Source organism: Myxocyprinus asiaticus, chromosome 22, assembly GCF_019703515.2.
Source record: "Myxocyprinus asiaticus isolate MX2 ecotype Aquarium Trade chromosome 22, UBuf_Myxa_2, whole genome shotgun sequence".
Lineage (NCBI taxonomy): Eukaryota > Metazoa > Chordata > Actinopteri > Cypriniformes > Catostomidae > Myxocyprinus > Myxocyprinus asiaticus.
In genome coordinates, this window is record NC_059365.1 from 3,057,372 (window position 1) to 3,078,516 (window position 21,145).

The window sequence follows — 21,145 nt, forward strand, 5'->3', positions numbered from 1 at the left end:
CCAGGGTGTGCTGAGTGACTCCAGCCAGGTCTCCTAAGCAACCCAATTGGCCCGGATGCTAGGGAGGGTAGAGTCACATGGGGTAACCTCCTCATGGTCATGATTAGTGGTTCTCGCTCTCAATGGGGCACATGGTAAATTGTGCGTGGATCGCGAAGAGTAACATGAGCCTCCACATGCTGTGAGTCTCCGTGGTGTCATGCACAACGAGTCACGTGATAAGATGCGCAGATTGACGGTCTCTGAAGCGGAGGCAACTGAGACTTGTCCTCTGCCACCTGGATTGAAGTGAGTAACCGTGCCACCACGAGGACCTACTAAGTAGTGGGAATTGGGCATTCCAAGTTGAGGAGAAAAGGGGATAAAAAAATTAAATAATAAATACCTAAAGCCAGGCTTGGGGAGTAACGGAATACTTGTAATGGTGTTAGATAATCAGGATACAAAATGTGTTTAACTGTAATCCATTACAGTTACATAAAAAGCCAATGTACTCAAATTACAGTTACATCTGGTAAAATTGGGATTATAAACAGGATTACAATTTTTAATTTCTAAAAAAAAAAAAAAAAAAAAAAAAGATCACCAGTTAGCTGGTGATGTTTGACTGTGGATCGTGAGCAAGCAGAGGACAGACACTGGAGGCATTAATAATAATAATAATAATAATAATAATAATAATAATGGTGATGAAGAAGATAGCCTGTGATCTATCTATTGCAGTTGGACATTAATGAATGGTCAGTGCCAGTCTACATTCTAACTGCAATACATGGCAGAATTCAAATTTGTAGTGTTTTTGAACCTGAGGTATATCCTGTCAGATTTTGTTTAATGTTAACCAAGACATAATGCAGTGCATCTGTTCTAACTGTATTTGCTTGATGAAAAAATAAGCAATTTTCTGTAACAGATAGAGGACTCACCTGATTTGGTTAAAAATGCTGAGTTGTTCTACATTTTATCATATTCTGTTTTCCTAATAAGAAGGCACTGTCCCTGTTTTTCATGTTTTTTTCTTATATATAATAATAGCTACATTACTCAAACACGGTGTGTTTGCATTCAGAAGGCATGATTAAAAGTCTTCGAGAACATATTGCTTTTCTCTTGACTTTATTCACATATGCGATCTTGAGGCAATCAAAAGTAACTTAAAGTATTCTGATTACATTATTTTCTTGAGGTAACTGGATTAAGTTACTGATTACATTTTTACTACGCAATCAGTATTTGTAACAGATTACAATTTGTTTTTCTTTTTGCCCAATTCCCAATGTGCTTATAAGTCCTCGTGGTCACGTAGTGATTTGCCTCAGTCCAGGTGGCGGAGGACGAATCCTAGTTGCCTCCGCGTCTGAGACCGTCAACCCACGCATCTTATCACGTGGCTTATTGAGTGTGTTGCCACGGAGACATAGTGTGTGTGGAGGCTTCACGTCATCCACCGCGGCAAACATGCTCAACTCACCATGCACCCCACCGAGAACGAACCACATTATAGCGACCACGAGGAGTTTACCCCATGTGACTCTACCCTCCCTAGCAACTGGGCCAATTTGGTTGCTTAGGACACCTGGCTGGAGTCACTCAGCACGCCCTGGGATTCGAACTAGCGAACTCCAGGGGTGGTAGCCAGCATATTTTACCACTGAGCCACCCAGGCCCCCTACAGATTACAATTTTAAAAGTAACCCTCCCAACCCTGCCTATAGCATGTACTAAAATAGTCAATTTTTAATTAGATTGAACTATTGTTTAGCACAGAAGCTGCTAAACTAACAAAGCAATGCTCTAATAAGCATTTTAAGTAACCCCCCCGCCCCCCGCAAGATGCAGCTCATGGCGGCTGCCCATGTCACCCATGCCTAAATTTGCCACTGCCTGATAGATACACACACACACATATATACACAAACTTAAAAAGACTGCCTGAGAGGAATTCTCTGCTCAAAAGAGCTCTCCTTACACACAGCGAGTGAGTTTTGTGATCGATGCAGCTTAGCTTCTGTCAGCAGGAGGGATTTGCTTTTCTCTTTTAGTTTGGGGACATTTTCACTCATTCTGTCCATTCCCATCTCTCTGTGTCCAGCGTTCTTTATCTATTGAGTTCAAAAGTGAAAACTCCACAGTGCGGATTCACAAAGACCTGCTCGATCATCACCTATCTCTCTCTATGTGCTATACATACAATTATTTCCTCCACCTTACTTTAACAGTAACTAACCTTGTCAAAACATATCCAGGGCATATTTCACCCCAAAATCAAATGAAAGAAGTAAGAAATTAGATTTTGCTTCATTTTGCTAATTTAAGTACCATTAAAGACCCCAATGAATATATATATATATATATATTGTGGCATTTAGTCCATTTCTGTTACAATTGAGGTCATCAATAAGCTAGTGTACTCCTATAAGTTGACTAAGTTTCTCTTCCGGGAAAACAGGAACAAATAACAGTAAACAAGTTGAGAAATGTGCCTAATTTACCCTTCGATAAGCTCCGCCCTCCTTGTTTGCCATTTTGCAGAACTTCCCAATGGAATGAATGGCAAAATATTCCCATAAACTAAATGGATATTATTCTAGCATGGGCTGGAATAAAGTGTAAAATTGCAAAGCACTTTATCTGTCTTACATTTTTTTTAAAGAAATTACACCAAACTGTGGAGACTGTGAAATTATTGCCTTTACTATGACCTGAATCAATACATAAATTAATTAACATTGTTATTAACTTTAATTAATTTTGAGGCAAATGTAGATATCCGTGCTTATGTTATACAGTGGCAAAAAAGTATGTGAACCCATTAGAATTACCTGCATTTATGTATAAATGTGTCTTAAAATCTGGTTTGATCTTCATCTAAGCTGCAATAATGAACAAACACAATCTGTTTTAACTAAGAACACACAAATTATCGTATTGTTCTTGTACATATTGAATACATCATTCAAACATTCACAGTTTAGGTTGGAAAATGGCTAATGACGTCAACAAAAGCTAATTAGAGTCAGGAGTTTGCAAACCTGGCATCCAATTAATGAAACGAGATTGGAGGTGTGGGTTAGAGCTACTTTGACTTATAAAAAGCACTCAAACATTTTGAGTTTGCTATTCACAAGAAGCATCTGCTGACATGGACCATGCCTCGCAAAAGATATATTCAGAAGACATACAATCAAGAATTGTTGCTTTGCATAAAGCTGGAAAGGGTTTGAAAGTTATCTTGAAGAGCTTAGATATTCATCTGTCCACAGTTAGACAAACTGTCTATAAATGGAGATGATTTAGTACTGTGGCTACTCTCCCTAGAAGTGGCCGTCCAGCCAAGAAGACTCAAAGGACACACCGCAGAATGCTCAATGAGGTAAAAAAGATCCCTAGAGTGACAGCTTAAGACTTGAAGGAATCATTGGAACTGGTTAACATCTCTGTTCATGAGTCTACTATACGGAAAACATTAAACAGGCATGTGTCTATGGCAGGACATCACGAATGAAACCTCTGCTTTCCAACAAAAACATTGCTGCATGCCTGAAGTTTGTCAAAGACCACCTTGACACTCCACAACACTGGGAAAATGTTTTGTGGACTGATGAAACTAAGGTTTAATTGTTTGGGAAGAAGCACTATGTATGGCATGAAAAAGGCACTGCATACCAAAATGAAAAAAATCATTGGAGGGAGCACCATGATTAGAGGCTGCTTTGGGACCTGGACCACTTGCCATCATCGAGGAAAAAATGAATTCCCAAGTTTATCAAGCTATCCTACAGAATAATATCAGGGTGACTGAGCGCCAGCTCAAGCTTAGTAGAATTTGGAAGATGCAGCAGGAAAATAACCCTAAACATCAAAGTAAATCCACTACAGAATGGCTTCAAAAAGAAAATCCACCTTTTGAAGTGTCCCAGTCAGAGCCAAGACCTTAACCCAATAGAGATACTGTGGAATGACCTCAAGAGAGCCGTTCACACCAGACATCCTAAGAATATGGCTGAGCTGAAGCAGTTCTGTGAGGAAGAATGGTCCAAAATTCCTTCTGAACATTGTGCAGCTCTAATCCATTATTTGCATCTACTGGAAACGCTTGGTTGAGGATCAACCAGTTATTAAATCCAAGGGTTCACTTACTTTTTCCACAGCACTGTGAATGTTTAATGGGATGAGTTCAATAAAGACATGAAATATTATAATTGTTTGTGTGTTGTTAGCTTAAGCACATTGTGTTTGTCTATACTTGTGACTTTAATGAAGATGAGATCACATTCTATGACCAATTTATGCAGAAAACCAGCTAATTCCAAAGGGTTCACATACTTTTCTTGCCACTGTGCATGTTCATTTGGGAATGAGAGCTGGCACACAGTTTAATCCACGGTATGCTGCTCTCAAGATTTATTAAAAGATTAAAAAATGAGAAAAAAATACCATGTGTATCCTCTCTGGGTGCCTTGTGTCACAATTTTAAGTGACCCGGCAACAATGTTTTCTCCATATTTTTGAATAATTCCATAAAAATATGCGCTACCCAAACACACGACTCCCTTAAACTCTCATTAGAAAAAAGCAAACACTTGTCAGAGAAATGGCAGACAGCTACAGTTGGTCAGTTGGGATTGGTCAGTAACATTTTCAGGGTGGGGCTTAGTGAAGGGTCAATTATCATTAAAATAACATCACAATGGAAAAAAACCTTAATGGTCCAAAAATTGACTTTTAAAAGACATTTTCTGTTTGAAAAAAAAAAAATATATATTTTTTAATTGTATGCACACACCTGTGTGTGTGGGAGGGGACATAAATTTGTGCTCTGCCACTGTCTTTCAAATGTTAGCTTTCGCCAGCACTACTTCAATACAGTCCACACTTCTACACACGCATGTGCACACACACACACTCCGTCCCAAGAGAGATCATTATCATTTCCACCTGCACACACAAACACACACATTCGAGACACAGATGCAGGCACTCACCGAGCCAAACTTGTGTGCTAACCTTTAAAGCTTGTTAAGAAACCCATGAGTGTTTCCACATTGCTGAAACTCAGAGCAAACTGTCTGCCGCTCAATTCCCATGATTCACAGTTGCTACAGCAGCATCAAACACACTCAAGAATTGTAGTATTGCTCCTCACTGTTGTGTACTTTAGAATATAATCATGGGTTACTTCAGAAGAAAACTCACCCTGAAATGTGTGAACAGTAGGGTCTGGACGATAAAACAAAAATCCTAAATATCGATGATGAACTGTTGTGTAATTTTCAATATTTAGTCTAGGTTCTACATATAGACGATCGGATCAGGTGTGTGTCGCTAAAAACGCAAGCAGTTCGACAAAGTTATACACTAACTGAATCACACTCATGAAATCAGCTAGTTAGGAAGTATTAGCAGGCTAGCGGCTACGTAGTCCTACTGTCATGTAAACAAGTAATGAGGCTAGCTAGCTATATGGTTAATATGACATTGTTGTTTTCCGAACAAGACAGCACTGCCAATGCAATACAGCTAATTGACTGAACACAACAGCAAATCCGTCATTAACACCACTGCTGGTTATTTATGTAGTATTTAGTTAAATGTTTCTTTGTGATCCATAGTGCTGTCATGCCCACTAATTTTTAGAAACAGGTAAGAAAGTTTAAGTTATGTTTACATTCATTCTTGAGGTCTCACAAACATGTGGAATGCATTTCCTTCCACAATAATGGTACATAATGTATATCATGATAAATATCGATATCGAACAAAAATGTCGTATTTGAAATGGCATTCGCAATGAAATTATCTTCCCTTATGACCTTATATTTTCGAGTGAAGCTTGACCTTCGTGAAATAATGTAGGACGGGACTTTATTTTATCCCTCAGAATTTGACAGTACTGGAAAAGTATGCAATAATATTTTGCTCTTTTGTATGATAAGGGATTTGGACAAATCTCTAACCCTAAGTACTCAAATTTGGTGTATTAATGCTACAGACAAGAATAACTCAACTTGTGCGGCTTGTTGCAGAGAGGTATGCTATTACTTTAAAACAGGGTTGTCAATCTAATAAAAATGTTAATCGAATGATATGCCGATTGATTAATCGCAATTAATTGCAATTAATCGCATACACCGTTATTTGCCGACAAAGGCCTCCAAATAAAGATAATTCATATAAATAATGCATAATAGTTCAAATATTTATAAATATAATATGTATATATACATATATAATACGGATTGAAATTCAGTTTGAAATAAATAGCATTATTGTGGCAGATGAATAAAGCATTAATTAGACAATACAAAAAGGGGCTTAAGAACTCAATATATTGTTTGTTTTATTCTCATTTCATTGAACAAGCCTACAGTTGACAGCAAGCTGAAGTTCATCAATGTGTCCAGTTCCAAAGCTTTCTTGCGTTCTGTCTGCGCTATTTTTAATTGTGCTCTTTTTACATGTGCATGCCTCAGACGGACACGTTTAGAGCATCTCACAGCGTCATAAACCCCACATTTTTAGGACGCTCTGTCAAGTTCAAAGTAGTGGAAACTTAAAATCACGTCTCAAGATTCCTGTACTCTGTTGTGTTTCGCCCACCTGTTGTGCTTCTGCTTCCTCAGAGCGAGAGAATCTCATTCTTTGGCTACGCTGCTTGTGAGGCTCGTAAAACAGACGTACTTCAAGCTTGGAAAAAGTCAGTGATTGTGCTTGCTGACATCGCCTCTACAACTGCTTAACGTAGGTAATGAACATTGGAAGATATCGCTGCCAATTTGCGGCTCGTATGGTAGAAAAATCCGTACTTTTATTACGGAATTTACATACACATCAGGGGGCATGATTAACTAAATTAATGCATTAAATCGACAGCCCTACTTTAAAGTGATCAGACTTTCACCTTAATACGGATTTATGTTGAATATATTGGCCGAAAAGATCCCATAGATTAACATAGAAACCAAAAGAGAGTGCAACAGTGCCCATCCACTTATTTTTCAGTGCTCGCCTCATTTTTCTATAGAGATTACATAAAATCCTTCATAAGAGTTGTAAGCCTGCGTACTTAACGTCTTTCATGAGGGAATGAACACAATCCCATGATGCGTTGCAAATTACGAAATGGAATTATGAACGGTGGGAAAATCTCAAACTATTTATTTAAAGTTGTTGATTATAAGTATAGAAACAATGTAATATAGTTTTATAGCAAAATATTCAGATACTGTATATACAAATAAGTAGTTTGAGAGCGTAGGGAGTGCGACTGGATTGCATCATTCACAGTGCATCATGGGAGTGGGCGGAGCTGCAGTGCTCTTTTGATGCACTTTGTTTGCCGCAATTCTCTGATTGGTGGATCTTTCCCATCGGGATCATGGGTAGTGTAGTTATTCATCAGGAATTCCGTCATTAAACATGTTTATTTTATTTTGTTTATTTTAAAAACAACCAAACAACCAGCAAACAAAAATGTAAAAAAACAAAAACATTTATTTCAGAAGCATATTTTGATTAAAGGTTATAGAAAACAAATTTCTTTACAAGAGGACTGCTGGATTGCTGGAGTGTTTTTTTTTTATTTTATTTTTTTAAGCATTTCATAAAGTCAGTCCAGCAGTAGCCATGGGAAAGGGACAAGTACAGACTAGCATTAGCAAACACAGTTTTACCACAGCCACTTAATGACTTCTTTTTCCCTTCCTGTGCTATTTTGTAGTGTTATATTTATAGACTCTTACACCTCCACATTTAATCTTCATCTACCATGTCTGAGGTCAGTTAAGTTTGTTTGAGGTGCAGAGGTGTTTGACTGTCTCATAACTAATGACTTCCACAGTGTCCATGCTAACTTTTATCAAACCTACTGGGAAATACAGGATGTTGTTCAGGGCTACCATAGACACCACACTGCCCTCTAGTGACAGCAGTAAAAACCCCACGTAATTAACTTTAATACACTTGTGCTCATATTATTGCGTATAATTACATTTCATAGAATATACATTTTATAAAACGACATTTTATTTGTACCTCTGCCACTAGAGGGCAGTTATAATGTTTAAATTTTGGATAAGAGTGTAATTACAATTCAACATAAAGTAAAAATTTGTCTTAGTAATTTTCTTAAGGCTAGTCCTAGTCTTAATGTGCATAATTCATCTGTGAACAATATTACAAAGAAAAAAAAAACATGTTTGTGTAATCTTTCATTAAAATGTATAAACTTGCCTTATAGGAACACTAAATTCCTGATGGAAAAAAGGTCCCGCCCAATTTATTTATTTTTTTTCTCATTTAATGTCACGTTTCACTCTAAATTATGCAACTTTGTGGAAGAAAATTGGGTTGCGATTGTCGTTTCGTGTAGACTAACATATTTACATGCAGTCAGAAATTAGAGGAAATATAATGGACAAATTACAGAACAAACACATGAACTCCACATGTAAACATGTTAAAGGGATAGTTCACCCAAAAATGAATATTCTCTCATCATTTTCTCACCCTCATGCCATCCCAGATGTGTATGACTTTCTTAATTCAGCAGAACATGAATGAAGATTTTTAGAAGAATATCTCAGCTTTGTAGGTCCATACAATGCAAGTGAATGGTGGCCAGAACTTTGAAGCTCCAAAAAGCAAATAAAGGCAGCATAAAAGTAATCCATAAGACTCCGCTGGTTAAATTCATGCCTTCAGAGACAATATGATAGGTTTGCGTGAGAAACAGATCAACATTTAGGTCCTTTTTTACTATAAATTCTCCTCCCTGCCCAGTAGGTGGCGATATGCATGAAGAATGTGAATCACCAAAAACAAAAGAAGAAGAATGTGAAAGTGAAAGTGGAGATTTATAGTAAAAGATGAATTAAATATTGATCTGTTTCTCACCTACACCTATCATATCACTTCTGAAGATATAGATTTAACCACTGGAGTCATATGGATTACATTTATGCTGCCTTTAAAAGCACTTTTAGGGCTTCAAAGTTTTGGACCCTGTTGACTTGCAATGTATGGACCTACAGAAATGAAATATTTTTCAAAAAAATCTTCGTTTGTGTTCTGCAGAAGCAAGAAAATTCATACACATCTAGGATGGCATGAGGGTGAGTAAATGATGAGAGAATACTAATGTTTGGATGAACTGTCACTTTAATCAAATGTTATAAAATAAACATGCATTAAATGCATGTGTTTTTGTTTAATCACATACCTTCACATGAAAATTGCATTTCCATGCCATGCCATCACATGTTAAATGTTCCAAAACAACACAAAAATCAAGTTTTCTGTCCTGCATCTAGTGTCACAAGCTGGCATGTTATGTTCAGCCTGACAGGTGTGTGGCTAACCCTCCGTATTCACATAAAATTACAGCTTAAACACATTTAACCTTCGCTGTTTCTGATTAAACCACGCCATCAGCTGTCTCTGGGACACTTTGTTGATTAAATCTGGATTGCAGCTCATTGTGTCCTAAAAACAATCTCTATCTCTGCAGGACACTTGACACGCATCGAATGATTAAAATCAACGCCTCCTCAAACGCGTCCCTCTGACAGGCTGAGATATGTCAGTGGGACACTGTCAGTCCCTCCCGCCCTGACTCTCCATTTAGAACCACGGACTTAATGATGACTCAAATGACACAGAATGAAACTCATTCTGTGAAATCTCATTACTAAAATCATGTCTTGCTATGCAAACCTTTAGTCTTTGTTGTGTTTGCATGTGTAATTAGTTCTTATGTACAATTATTATGTTTTATTTGTTTGGAGAGGCTTTTGGAAAGATGGAGATGTTTTGGAAACTAGGATAAATTATTTTTGTAATGCTATAACTTTTGATGGTTTTGTCGTATCAACACAATTGTTCTCAGACACAGTTGACATGATTGGGAACAAAACAAAAATAGTTTTTTCAGAGCCACCTTATTTATACCCAGAGATGTATAATGTCAAATATGCAAAAAAATATTGTTGTTGTTTTGTTGAGTTTTAAGCCTTTAATTTTGGGTATGCATCTGAGCTTGAAGGGTTAAATCAACAAAACCGACCTCCCTATCCTAAACCTCAAACCTAAATGAACCGAAAATGTCATAAAAAGCAAATGTGAGATGAAAAAATGCAGGACTCGTACCCTGGTCCTTTTATCGCAAGTGTAACACTCTGTAAGTTGTGCTACCACGCAATTTGATTGCATATGAAAAAGCTTGTAAATGTAGTTGTTTATGTAATGCAAATGTTAAAACAAGTCGTAAGTGTTTATGAACTGATAATCTGCCTTTTTACTTGTGATTTGTGTGAAAGTAAATAAAAGTCACTGTTGTTGTAGCGCCTCTAGTGTTCATTTCAGCAGGAAACTACCGCGATATGTACAACGAGCAATGGAAAAATCATTTTGTAATGTGATTCTATGAGATCAGGTTGATTTTTTCACATCAAATATCTCGCTTCACTCAGAAATACTTGTCATATTACGGCTGTGAATGCTGTTTCATGTTTATCATCAAATTCGCTATTTTATAGCTCTGCACTCTTACTGTATATCAACAAGCGTCCCATTTGAGTCTGTTTTTATGTCTAAACATCCGAGACATCTAAGTGTGTTGATTTAGGAACTTGGTTTCAAGATCTCCAGGCTTCCTTCTGTAATGGGGAGCAGTTTTGAACAGTTTATGGAGCGTTTTGATTTTTTAAATGAAAGACAATCACACTAGCCAGCGGTAGAGAAAAGCCCCATGAGGCTCTTTCTGTTTGCTCTTAAATGAAGACGGACCACTGAGATCCACTTTAAAACAAGCTGTCCAGAACTTAAAACAAAAATAATTTGCAGAGCGATATGGGAGAGATAACAGCCGTGCCATTCTCTCATGAGCTTGACAAATGTGTGCGGAGAATACCAATCAGAGCTTACCACTTCAAAACAGCAGTCACGTTAATACAAGATGACAGCAGAGAGAGAAAAAGAGAGTTTGAATAAGAAAGGAAAGCAAAGTGGAGAGATTTTAGGTGCAATTTTGCAAATACATGCAGGATCTCGTGTCTTTTACCTGTCAACAGTCTAAATCAGCAGTTCAGAGAATTCCAATTCACAAGCTCTCACTTTAATCTGATTCCAATTTCAGTTCGATTCGTTTCGATTTTGACAGAGCAATGTTTTTAAAGTGCCAGTGTTTACACTCAACATACCAATGGATAACTTACATGTAACTCTGCACATTGGAATAGGAGAAAGCCCCAAAATTATACAAGTCACCTTTAAGATCAATAGAAGTCAATTCAAGATCCCTATCATAATGTAAAAACAAATATGTGTCACTCACGTGGTGAATGCTGGGTTATATTTGGCCCCCAGGTAATATGAGTAAAGGTTGAACATGCCGATCATAAAGGCGACGAAGACCATAATGAAGATGACCATGAATTTGAAGATGTCCTTCACCGTGCGGCCGAGTGAGATCTGTAGCGGACCGAAGCTCTCATTGGCAGGGAGGATGTAAGCGATACGGGAGAAGCTTAGGACCACCGCGATGGCGTAGAGACCCTCTGAGATGATCTGTGGATCTGATGGTCTCCACCTGTTCCTCGCTGAGACAGACAGAGAACATTTTTAAAAAACACTGTAGCAGTATTATGGGACAGTGGTGGTAATACAAGGGTTATTTGATAAATACTCTGTAATTAAATGATAACCATATTCATATATCATATTTAAACGGTACTCAAAGTACTACAGACAATACCAAGGTATTAACATAATAGCAGTGTCCAAAAACCATGATAATAGCATGGTTCTGTGTCAAAAAAACATGGTATTATCCTGGTATCACCTTCAAGAAACCATAATAATACTATGGTACCATTTACACACACACAAAAAAAAGTCAAAAACATCATGGTAGTGTTCCAAAAGACATCAATATCAGGGTATGATATCTCCACCAAAAAAAAACAAAAAAAAACATGGTGTGGTGATGTGGCTGTGGCCGTGGCTGAGCAACATATGTGGAGAGCGAGGCTGAGAGAGGAAGAGCGGTAAGGATTGATACCTGTGGTAAATTATCTCTAACAGCTGTTTTGTGTTGCAGTGAGAGCTGGACAGGGATTAAAGGGCAATCCATACCACCGGAGGGGAGAGAGAGAGATACACAAAGCTGTGATCACGTGTGTGTGCATTTGTCCTGCTGAAAAGCATTAGTCTATGTGTGTCACCGAAAAGTGTGTGAATAAAGCTTTACATTGGATTGCTTAACCGGCTCCCGCTTCCTCCTTCCCGAAGAGAACTAGAGACTTGTCACAGTGGTGCCGAAACCCGGGATTAGGAGGAAGAAAACGCCGTCATGGAGTTCTCGCAAAATTGAAGTATTCAAGACCCTTGCCAGCATCCTCCAAGTGCAACATCAGTCTCTGCTTGAGCTGCATCTGGAACAGGACCAGCAGTTCCAGGCAATCTTTCAGGCTCAAGCGGAGGACCAGCAGGTACTACGGAGCTCGGTACACCAGGAGGGGTCTTCAGCCACGACCCTGCACCCAACTTTGGCTGTGCCGCACGTCACGCTTTACAAGATGCGACCTCAAGTTGACCTGGAGGCTTTTGTCGAGCTCTTGGAGCAGACGGCTGACGCATAGAAGTGGCCGAGGTCCCAGTAGGCGGCCCGCTTACTGCCACTGTTGTCTGGGGAAGCCCAACTTGTGGCCCAACAACTTCCTGTGGCCAACCTCCTGGTGTACGAGGACTTGAAGAAGGCCATCCTGCAATGGGTTGGCCGCAGCCCACCCGTTCGCATTCACCCAACAGCTCCGTGACACCTGCCGAAGGTGGCTGCTGGCTAAATAACGTGACGCCGAGGGAATGCTTGATCTGGTGGTACTGGAGCAGTTCATCTCCGGCTACTGAAAGGAATGGCAGAGTGGGTCCAGTGCCACCGCCCAGTGTCGCTTAGGACCATAAGGCGGCGTATTCGGGGGCTGGCGAGCCCTCTTCCTCTTCTCTTTCTCTCTCTCTCTCTCTCTCTCTCCCATTCATCCCCCTCTCCTTCCTCCCATCCTGTTCCAGTTCCCCGGAAACGGGGAATCATGTATCAAAACCCGTTCCCCAGTCCCATGCACCGTTCAACCTGCCGGGTTGCCCTAACCCTCTCTGCTCTCCCCACAGGCTGGTGAATCCGCTGCCGCAGATTTAGGCGTGAAATCTGGGCTGATCTGCTGGAGCTTTGGGAAACCTGGGCACTTCCAGGTCCGGTGCCCCACAATGGAGGTGAAGACACTGGTCCGGATCCCCGACGTGTCACAGGCCACCCCTGCTTGAGCAGGAGCATACCGGATACCTGTGAGTATTAAAGGGGGCTACATACCAAGCCTTGGTGGATTCAGGTTGTAATCAAACCTCCATTCACCAAAGCTTGGTTCAGTCCGAGGCTTTGGATTCAAACCGGCAGGTGAAGGTAAGGTGTGTGCACAGGGATATACAAAATTACCCTTTAGTGATGGTCACTTTTCAGTTTCGGGGACAAAATCATAGTGTCGAGGCTGCGGTTAGTCCCCGCCTCTCCCATCCCCTAATCTTTGGTATGAATTGGCTGGCATTTACTACTTTATTAAATGGAATATTTGTGGATGGGTACTGCAACAAAACGTATCGGTGTGTGGTGTGTGATTCGCTTGCTGGGGAGGTGGTGCCAGGGCCGTCTACAACAGCTCCACGTCAGGAGGACGTAAGGGAGGTGGAAGCCTCGGCTTCCCCAGCCCTTAGAGGATTCCCTGCAGGAGATCCACGGGGTTCTCCCCATTTGAATTGTTGTATGGACGTCCTATGGGAAAATTTGCGAGGAGGGACCTTCAAACAGCAAAAACTAAATTCAATACGTTCTTGACCTGAGAGCAAAACTCCACATACTGAAGCAATTATCACAGGAGAATTTGCTCCAGGCTCAAGAATGTCAAAACCGGCTATATAATAAGGGTACTCGACTACGGGAATTTACACCGGGAGATAAAATCCTTGTATTGCTCCCCACATCGAGCTCTAAATTACTCTCCGAGTGGCAAGGACCATTTGAGGTCACATGGCGAGTCTGGGAAAATCGAGTATGAGGTGAAATGAACGGATAGAGGCGGAGCATGTCAGATTTACCACCTCAACCTCCTAAAAGCATGGAGAGAGGCGGCACATTTGTTGAGACCACCTCTCACCATCCCAAGTCACAGAGGTTGCCAGGTTGCAAGGAGAATTCTCTGACATGTTCTCACCTCTCCGTGGTCATATGAATCTTATAGAGCACCATATCGAAACTACCCCAGGGGTAGTGATATGCAGTCGTCCCTACTGATTACCCAAACACAAAAAAGTACAGGAAGAATTAAAGGCCATACTAGATATAGGGGTAATAGAAGAATCCCATGCTTCTGTGTCGACCATTCTGGCTACCGAGGGAATTCACAGCGGTCATTATCACTGCTGTGTACATCCCCCCACAAGCCGACACAGACCGGGCACTCAAGGAACTGTATGGGAGTATAAGTGAGCAGGAAACCACGCACCCTGAGGCTGCGTTCATTGTGACCGGGGACTTTAATAAAGCCAGTTTAAAATCAGTCGCACCAAAATATCACCAGCACATTAGTTTCAACACATGAGGGGACCGGGTTTTGGACCATTGCTACTCTCCGTTCCGGGATGGCTACAAATCCCTCCCCCACCCACCATTTGGCAAATCGGACCACTCTTCCATTCTGCTTCTGCCCGCTTACAGGCAGAAACTGAAATAGGAAGCACCCACCCTCAGAACGATCCAGTGCTGGTCGGACCAATCAGACTCTATGCTACAAGACTGTTTTGATCACACGGACTGGGAGATGTTCCGGTCCGCCTCTAATGACGACATCGAGCTCTATGCTGATAGCCTAATGTGTTTCATCAGAACGTGCGTAGAGGAAGTGATTCCGACCAGAACTGTACGAATCTATCCGAATCAGAAGCCATGGATCAATAGCGATGTTCGCGCGGCACTTAATGTGCGGACCTCCGCTTTTAATTCCGGGAACGCGGAGGAGCATAAACAAGCCAGTTATGCCCTCCGAAAAACTATCAAAACAGCAAAACACCAGTACAGGAGCAAGATTGAAGGACAGTTTAACACCACCAACTCTAGAAGCATGTGGCAGGGAATTAACATCATCACGGACGTTAAAGGGAATATAAACTCCGCCATGAACACCGCTGCCTCTCTACCGGATGAGCTAAATACAATTTATGCTCGTTTCGAGGGAAATAACACAGCCCTCACGGAGAGAGCTCTCGCGGCTGAAGCTACAGAGGTTAGTTCACTCTCGGTCTCTGTAGCGGATGTAACCCGATCCTTCCGATGGGTGAATATCCGCAAAGCCGCGGGCCCAGACGGCAGTCCGGGCTGCGTCATCAGAGCGTGCGCGAACCAGTTGGCTGGTGTTTTTACGGACATTTTCAACCTTTCCCTCTCTTTGTCTGTAGTCCCCACATGCTTTAAAACATCCACCATTGTGCCTGTACCAAAACAATCAAAAATAACTTGTTTAAATGACTGGCGTCCTGTTGCTCTGACCCCCATTATCAGCAAATGTTTTGAGAGACTAATCAGAGATTACATCTGCTCTGTATTGCTACTCAATCTTGACCCACTGCAGTTTGCTTACCGCAACAACCGCTCCACTGATGATGCCATTGCATCTACAATACACACTGCTCTCTCCCACCTGGAAAAAAAGAACACTTATGTGAGAATGCTGTTTGTAGACTACAGCTCAGCATTCAACACCATAGTGCCCTCCAAGCTAGATGAGAAACTCCGGGCTCTGGGCTTAAACAGCTCGCTGTGCAGCTGGATCCTGGACTTCCTGTCAAGCAGACGCCAGGTGGTTAGAATAGGCAGCAACATCTCCTCATCACTAACCCTCAACACTGGAGCCCCGCAGGGCTGTGTTCTCAGCCCACTACTGTATTCCTTGTACACACATGACTGTGTGGCAACACCCAGCTCCAATGCCATCATTAAGTTTGCTGATGACACGACGGTGGTAGGTCTGATCACTGACAATGATGAAACAGCCTACAGAGAGGAGGTGCACACTCTGACACACTGGTGTCAGGAGCACAACCTCTCCCTCAACGTCAGTAAGACAAAGGAGCGTGTGGTGGACTTCAGAAGAAAAGACAGAAAACACAGTCCCATCACCATCAATGGAGCACCAGTGGAGAGAGTCAGCAGCTTCAAGTTCCTGGGTGTCCACATCACTGAGGAACTCACATGGTCCGTCCACACTGAAGTCGTTGTGAAGAAGGCTCATCAGCGCCTCTTCTTCCTGAGACGGCTGAGGAAGTTTGGAATGAACTGCCACATCCTCACACGGTTCTACACCTGCACTGTGGAGAGCATCCTGACTGGCTGTATCTCCGCCTGGTACGGCAATAGCACCACCCACAACCGCAAAGCACTGCAAAATGTTGGTGCGAACTGCCAGACACATCATCGGAGGTGAGCTTCCCTCCCTCCAGGAAATATATACAAGGCGGTGTGTGAAAAAAGCTCGGAGGATCATCAGAGACTCCAGCCACCTGAGCCATGGGCTGTTCTCACTTCTACCATCAGGCAGGCGGTATCGCAGCATCAGGACCCGCACCAGCCGACTTCATGATAGCTTCTTCCCCCAAGCAATCAGACTTCTGAACTCTTGATCTCCCACGATCAAAATACATCAGCACTGCACTTTATTACCCTTACTCTTATATCTCACTGTCATAAATTATATTATTATTATTATATTATGTTCTCTCTTAACAACTGACTATCAACTGACAGCCTGAATGTCAATACAGTACAATACTGTACATTCTCTCTCTCTCTCTCTCTCTCTCTCTCTCTCTCTCTCTCTCTCTCTATATATATATACTTTTTTTAATATATTTTTATTTTTAATTTTTATTGAATAATGTGTATCTATATAGTGCGTATTGTACACTGTACAGTGTATGTTATTATTTGTATATTGTTGAGTGTAATTATGTGTATAACAGATGTTTAAATTGTGCTGTGTTTATTTGATGTTATTGTAAATTGGTATATGTCTCATCACTGTCACGACTGCTATGTTGATCGGAACTGCACCCAAGAATTTCACACACCATTGCACTTGTGTATATGGCTGTGTGACAATAAAGTGATTTGATTTGATTTGATTGATTTGACTGGGCCAGCCCGGTGGTTCTGGTTCCTAAGAGTGACAGCTCGGTGTGGTTCTGTGTGGATTATAGAAAAGTCCATGCGGTGTCTAAGTTTGATGCATACCCGATGCCTCGGATTGATGAAATGCTCAATCAGTTAGGTGCGGCAAACCCAAAGAAGTGCGCAATTGGGTGGGTGGAAGTACGGTATTTAGGCTTCTACTTGGGACATGGACAGGTGCAGCCCAAAATTGATAAGAGCACAGCGATTGCAGCCCGAGACCTAAGGCAAAAAGGTGAGACAGTGCCTGGGGCTGGTGTGCTATTATTGCAGGTTTGTGCCTAACTATTCAACCGTCACCAGCCCACTGACTGATCTGACTAAAAAGGTGGCACCAGATCCAGTCCAGTGAAAGGAACCGTGTCAGCAGGCGTTCACGCGGGTGAAGACTGCACTTTGCAGCGGGCCGTTATTGCACTCACCTGACTTCACTCTCCCTTATCTTGCAGACAGATGCATCGGACAGGAGGGTGGGAGTGGTACTGTCCCAGATGGTGGAGGGGTGCCCCATGCTGTACATTAGATGTAAGCTAATAGCTGTGTCCCAAAAATATGGTAATGCCACAGTCCAATACCTTCAAAAATCATGGTAATACCATGGTTCCATTTCCAAAAACATGGTATTATATTGGTACTACCTCCAAGAAAGAGTAATACCATGGTACCATTTACAATAAAAAAAATTAAAAAAAACATGGTGAAACCATCATGGTAGTTTCCCAAAAACATGGTAATACCATGGTACAATGTTGCAAAAATCATGGTAATACCATGGTACCATTTCCAAAAAAACATGGTATTATATGGGTACTACAGCAACTCAAACAGTAATACCAAGGTACCCTTAAAAAACAAACAAAAAAAAAAACAAAAAAAAGAAAACATGGTAAAGCCATCATGGTAGTGTCCCAAAAACATGGTATTGCCATGGTGTAATATAGCGAAAATCATGATAATATCATGGTACCATGTCCAAAACATATTATTATCTTGGTACAACCTACAAAAAATCATAGTAATACCATGGCACCATTAAAAAAATGGTAATACCATCATTTAGTGCACCAAAAACATGGTAAAAACCATGGTTTAAATCTTCTTCTTCTTTTTTTTTTTTTTAAACATGCCAATACCAGGCAACCATTCCAGGAAATCATGGCAATATCACAATGGTAGTGTAAAAAATTGCTACCATTGTAATACCATGGTACAACCACAAAAATAATAAATAAACAATATAATTAATTATAATCCCCCAGTACCATCTCCAAAAACCATGTTAATACCATGGTACAAATAATAATAATAATAATAATAATAATAATATACGTGTAAGTTTTTATAATATTATTATTAATAATAAAAAGTTAAAGTTTAATTATAAAAATAATAAGTTATTACCATGAAACCATGCTAAAAATATATATTTATGGCAAAATTTGGTACAATGTCCCCAATAAACCATGGTAATACCATTGGACCATGTCCAAATGTAAGTGTAGAAACAGAAGAACTTTATTCACTTGTGGAGATAACATCAAGACAGGACCAGCAGCATCCCATAATTTGATAAGAATTCTGAATTCTGTGTGTTTGGGGTTTGACGGTTTGACCTCAAAGAGAATCAGAGAGAGAAACTCAAAGATGGAGAATTCTGATGACGACTTTGTTCAAAGATTCTCACTGAACTCAATGACCATCAAACACACACCATCTGTCTGTCTGTCTGTCTGTCTGTCTGTCTCTCTCTCTCTCTCTCTCTCTCTCTTTGTGTGTGGTCTGTGTGTGTAACTTGATGTTTTCACAAGCTGTGATATCAGTTTTGCACCAGCAGATAGCAGCATTGATAAGAGAAGATAACATTGCTATGAATCACATTGTGTTTGTCAGAATGGCATACTGCCATACCACTCCTACTATTTCAGTAGTATGTAGTATGTACTGTATACTGGGCACAGTATGTGTATTTTCTGTATGCATGGAATACCTGGATGATTTTGCCAATATCAGTGTGTGGTATACAGCAGAGCACTCTGTGTTTCATTAGTGTGCAGAACACACTATGTAGTATGCAGTTAGCAGTATGCTAGTATTCCATTCCACACTTAGTCATAATCATGTTATTAATGATCAGTTATTGATAATCAGAACAAAAACATGGCTAAAAATAAAGCTGTGGAAAATTTCTAGTAGAATTCACAAGTGTTGGAATGAGGAACCGTGAGGTCAAACTGGTCACGCAAACCACAGATTTCAGCTGAGCTAATAAAGTTTACACTCCAACAGTTTCTGAATCGTCATGTCCTAATGACTGAATCTACCTAAATGACCAGACTTATAAAAACGACACAATATAAAACACTTTCTACAGACACACAGACAGCGGCCTTATGGAAATGCACCATTTGAAGCATAGTTTCCACCAAAATACCATGTTTACTACAGTAATTATTGCTACTACAATAAAACTTGGTAACTTAATATTCACAACCATTCATATATATATATATATATATATATATATATATATATATATATATACAAATCCAACAACTTGACAGAAAGATTCTGAAGCTTCTTACACTGTTATGTATTATGATTTCTAAGTCGTAACGGTAAATCTCACAAAAACAAGTCCAGGTCACATTTCATCCCAAATTCAAAGGAGAAAAAAAAATATGATTTATGAGTTTTTTTGTGTGTAATCAATTACAATGATAAGTCTCATTCTTCCTGTATTACACTGAAAAAAGCATGATTCTGTGGTGAAGTTAATATAGCAGAAACGATTAAGTACTTTCTACATTGAATAAGTTCAAGTGGGAACTTGACATTTTTGAGTAATTTCTACATTTGTACTTAAAAGATTAGTTCACCCAAAAATGTAAGTTCAGTCATTGTTTAATCACCCCTGTGTTTTTATAACCCTATATGACTTTCTTCTTTTTCTTAACACAAAGGGAGAAACTGTGAAAAAATGTTGTGCTCAGTGATGTCATACAATGGCAGTTTATGATTTTCTTCATGCTTCAAAAGAACACAAAAGTATAATTCAGAAGTCTAATAAATTATTCCATGAGTCTCATGATTGTTATGAAATTATACGATAAGATTTGGTGAGAAACAAACTGACATCTAATGTATTATTTAGTGAAAATGTTCACTGACCGTTGATCTCGTGTGTGTGTTCATGATAGGACACAAGAGCAACAGTTCACGCAGTGCCCTCGTGACATTGGGGCGTTCAAGTGAAAACTCAATTTGTTTATCTAAAAACAGGTCCTCCACAGTGATAGTGACAACAGAACAGAACACAACACAGCTGCACACAAAACAGAGAACAGAACTTACTAAACATGTCTGAAGAATTTGTAGTCGAAGAATTGATGCATTTCTATGCCCAGCCTTATTTTTTTGAAAGTTTTTGAACCGGTGCCATTTCACAGTGGATGGAGTTACCCGCACGATGCCGAAAATAGAAAACAGGCGATCGATAGAATGTACCGTCACTCGTCTCTGCTGGTTAGGACAAAAACTCTGATTAACACAGAAAAGATACCTTTTATCATGTGCCGTTTTCCGACAGCTTAGAACACGGTGTGACTGTGGCTGCCTGTATCCTCCTCTATGTTTCTGTTTGATTTCTGAGTACTCCGTTCAAAAAAAGAAGGCTGGGCATAGAAATGCATCATTTCTTTGTCTACAAACTGTTTGCAAGTTTTTTACACTGTTTTTATTGTTGATTTTGTTGTTACATTTAGTAACTTCTTGTTTTGTGATGTCTGAAGTTAATTTTCTACTCAAAATTACGTTCATGATAAAAAAAAAAAAAAAAACATTCCTTTTTATTGTTACCTTCATCGTGTTTTGTGTGCCAAG

General features: G+C 40.1%; 1 protein-coding gene across 1 annotated transcript in view; it reads right to left on the minus strand.

The window, feature by feature from the left end:
• The window catches only part of LOC127412663 (short transient receptor potential channel 7-like), a 64,960-nt gene that overhangs the window by 15,525 nt on the left and 28,290 nt on the right, over positions 1–21,145 (minus strand). The window contains exon 6 of the mRNA XM_051649210.1: positions 11,333–11,597. Coding sequence (XP_051505170.1) covers positions 11,333–11,597 — 265 coding nt within the window. The remainder of the gene's footprint in view (positions 1–11,332; positions 11,598–21,145) is intronic.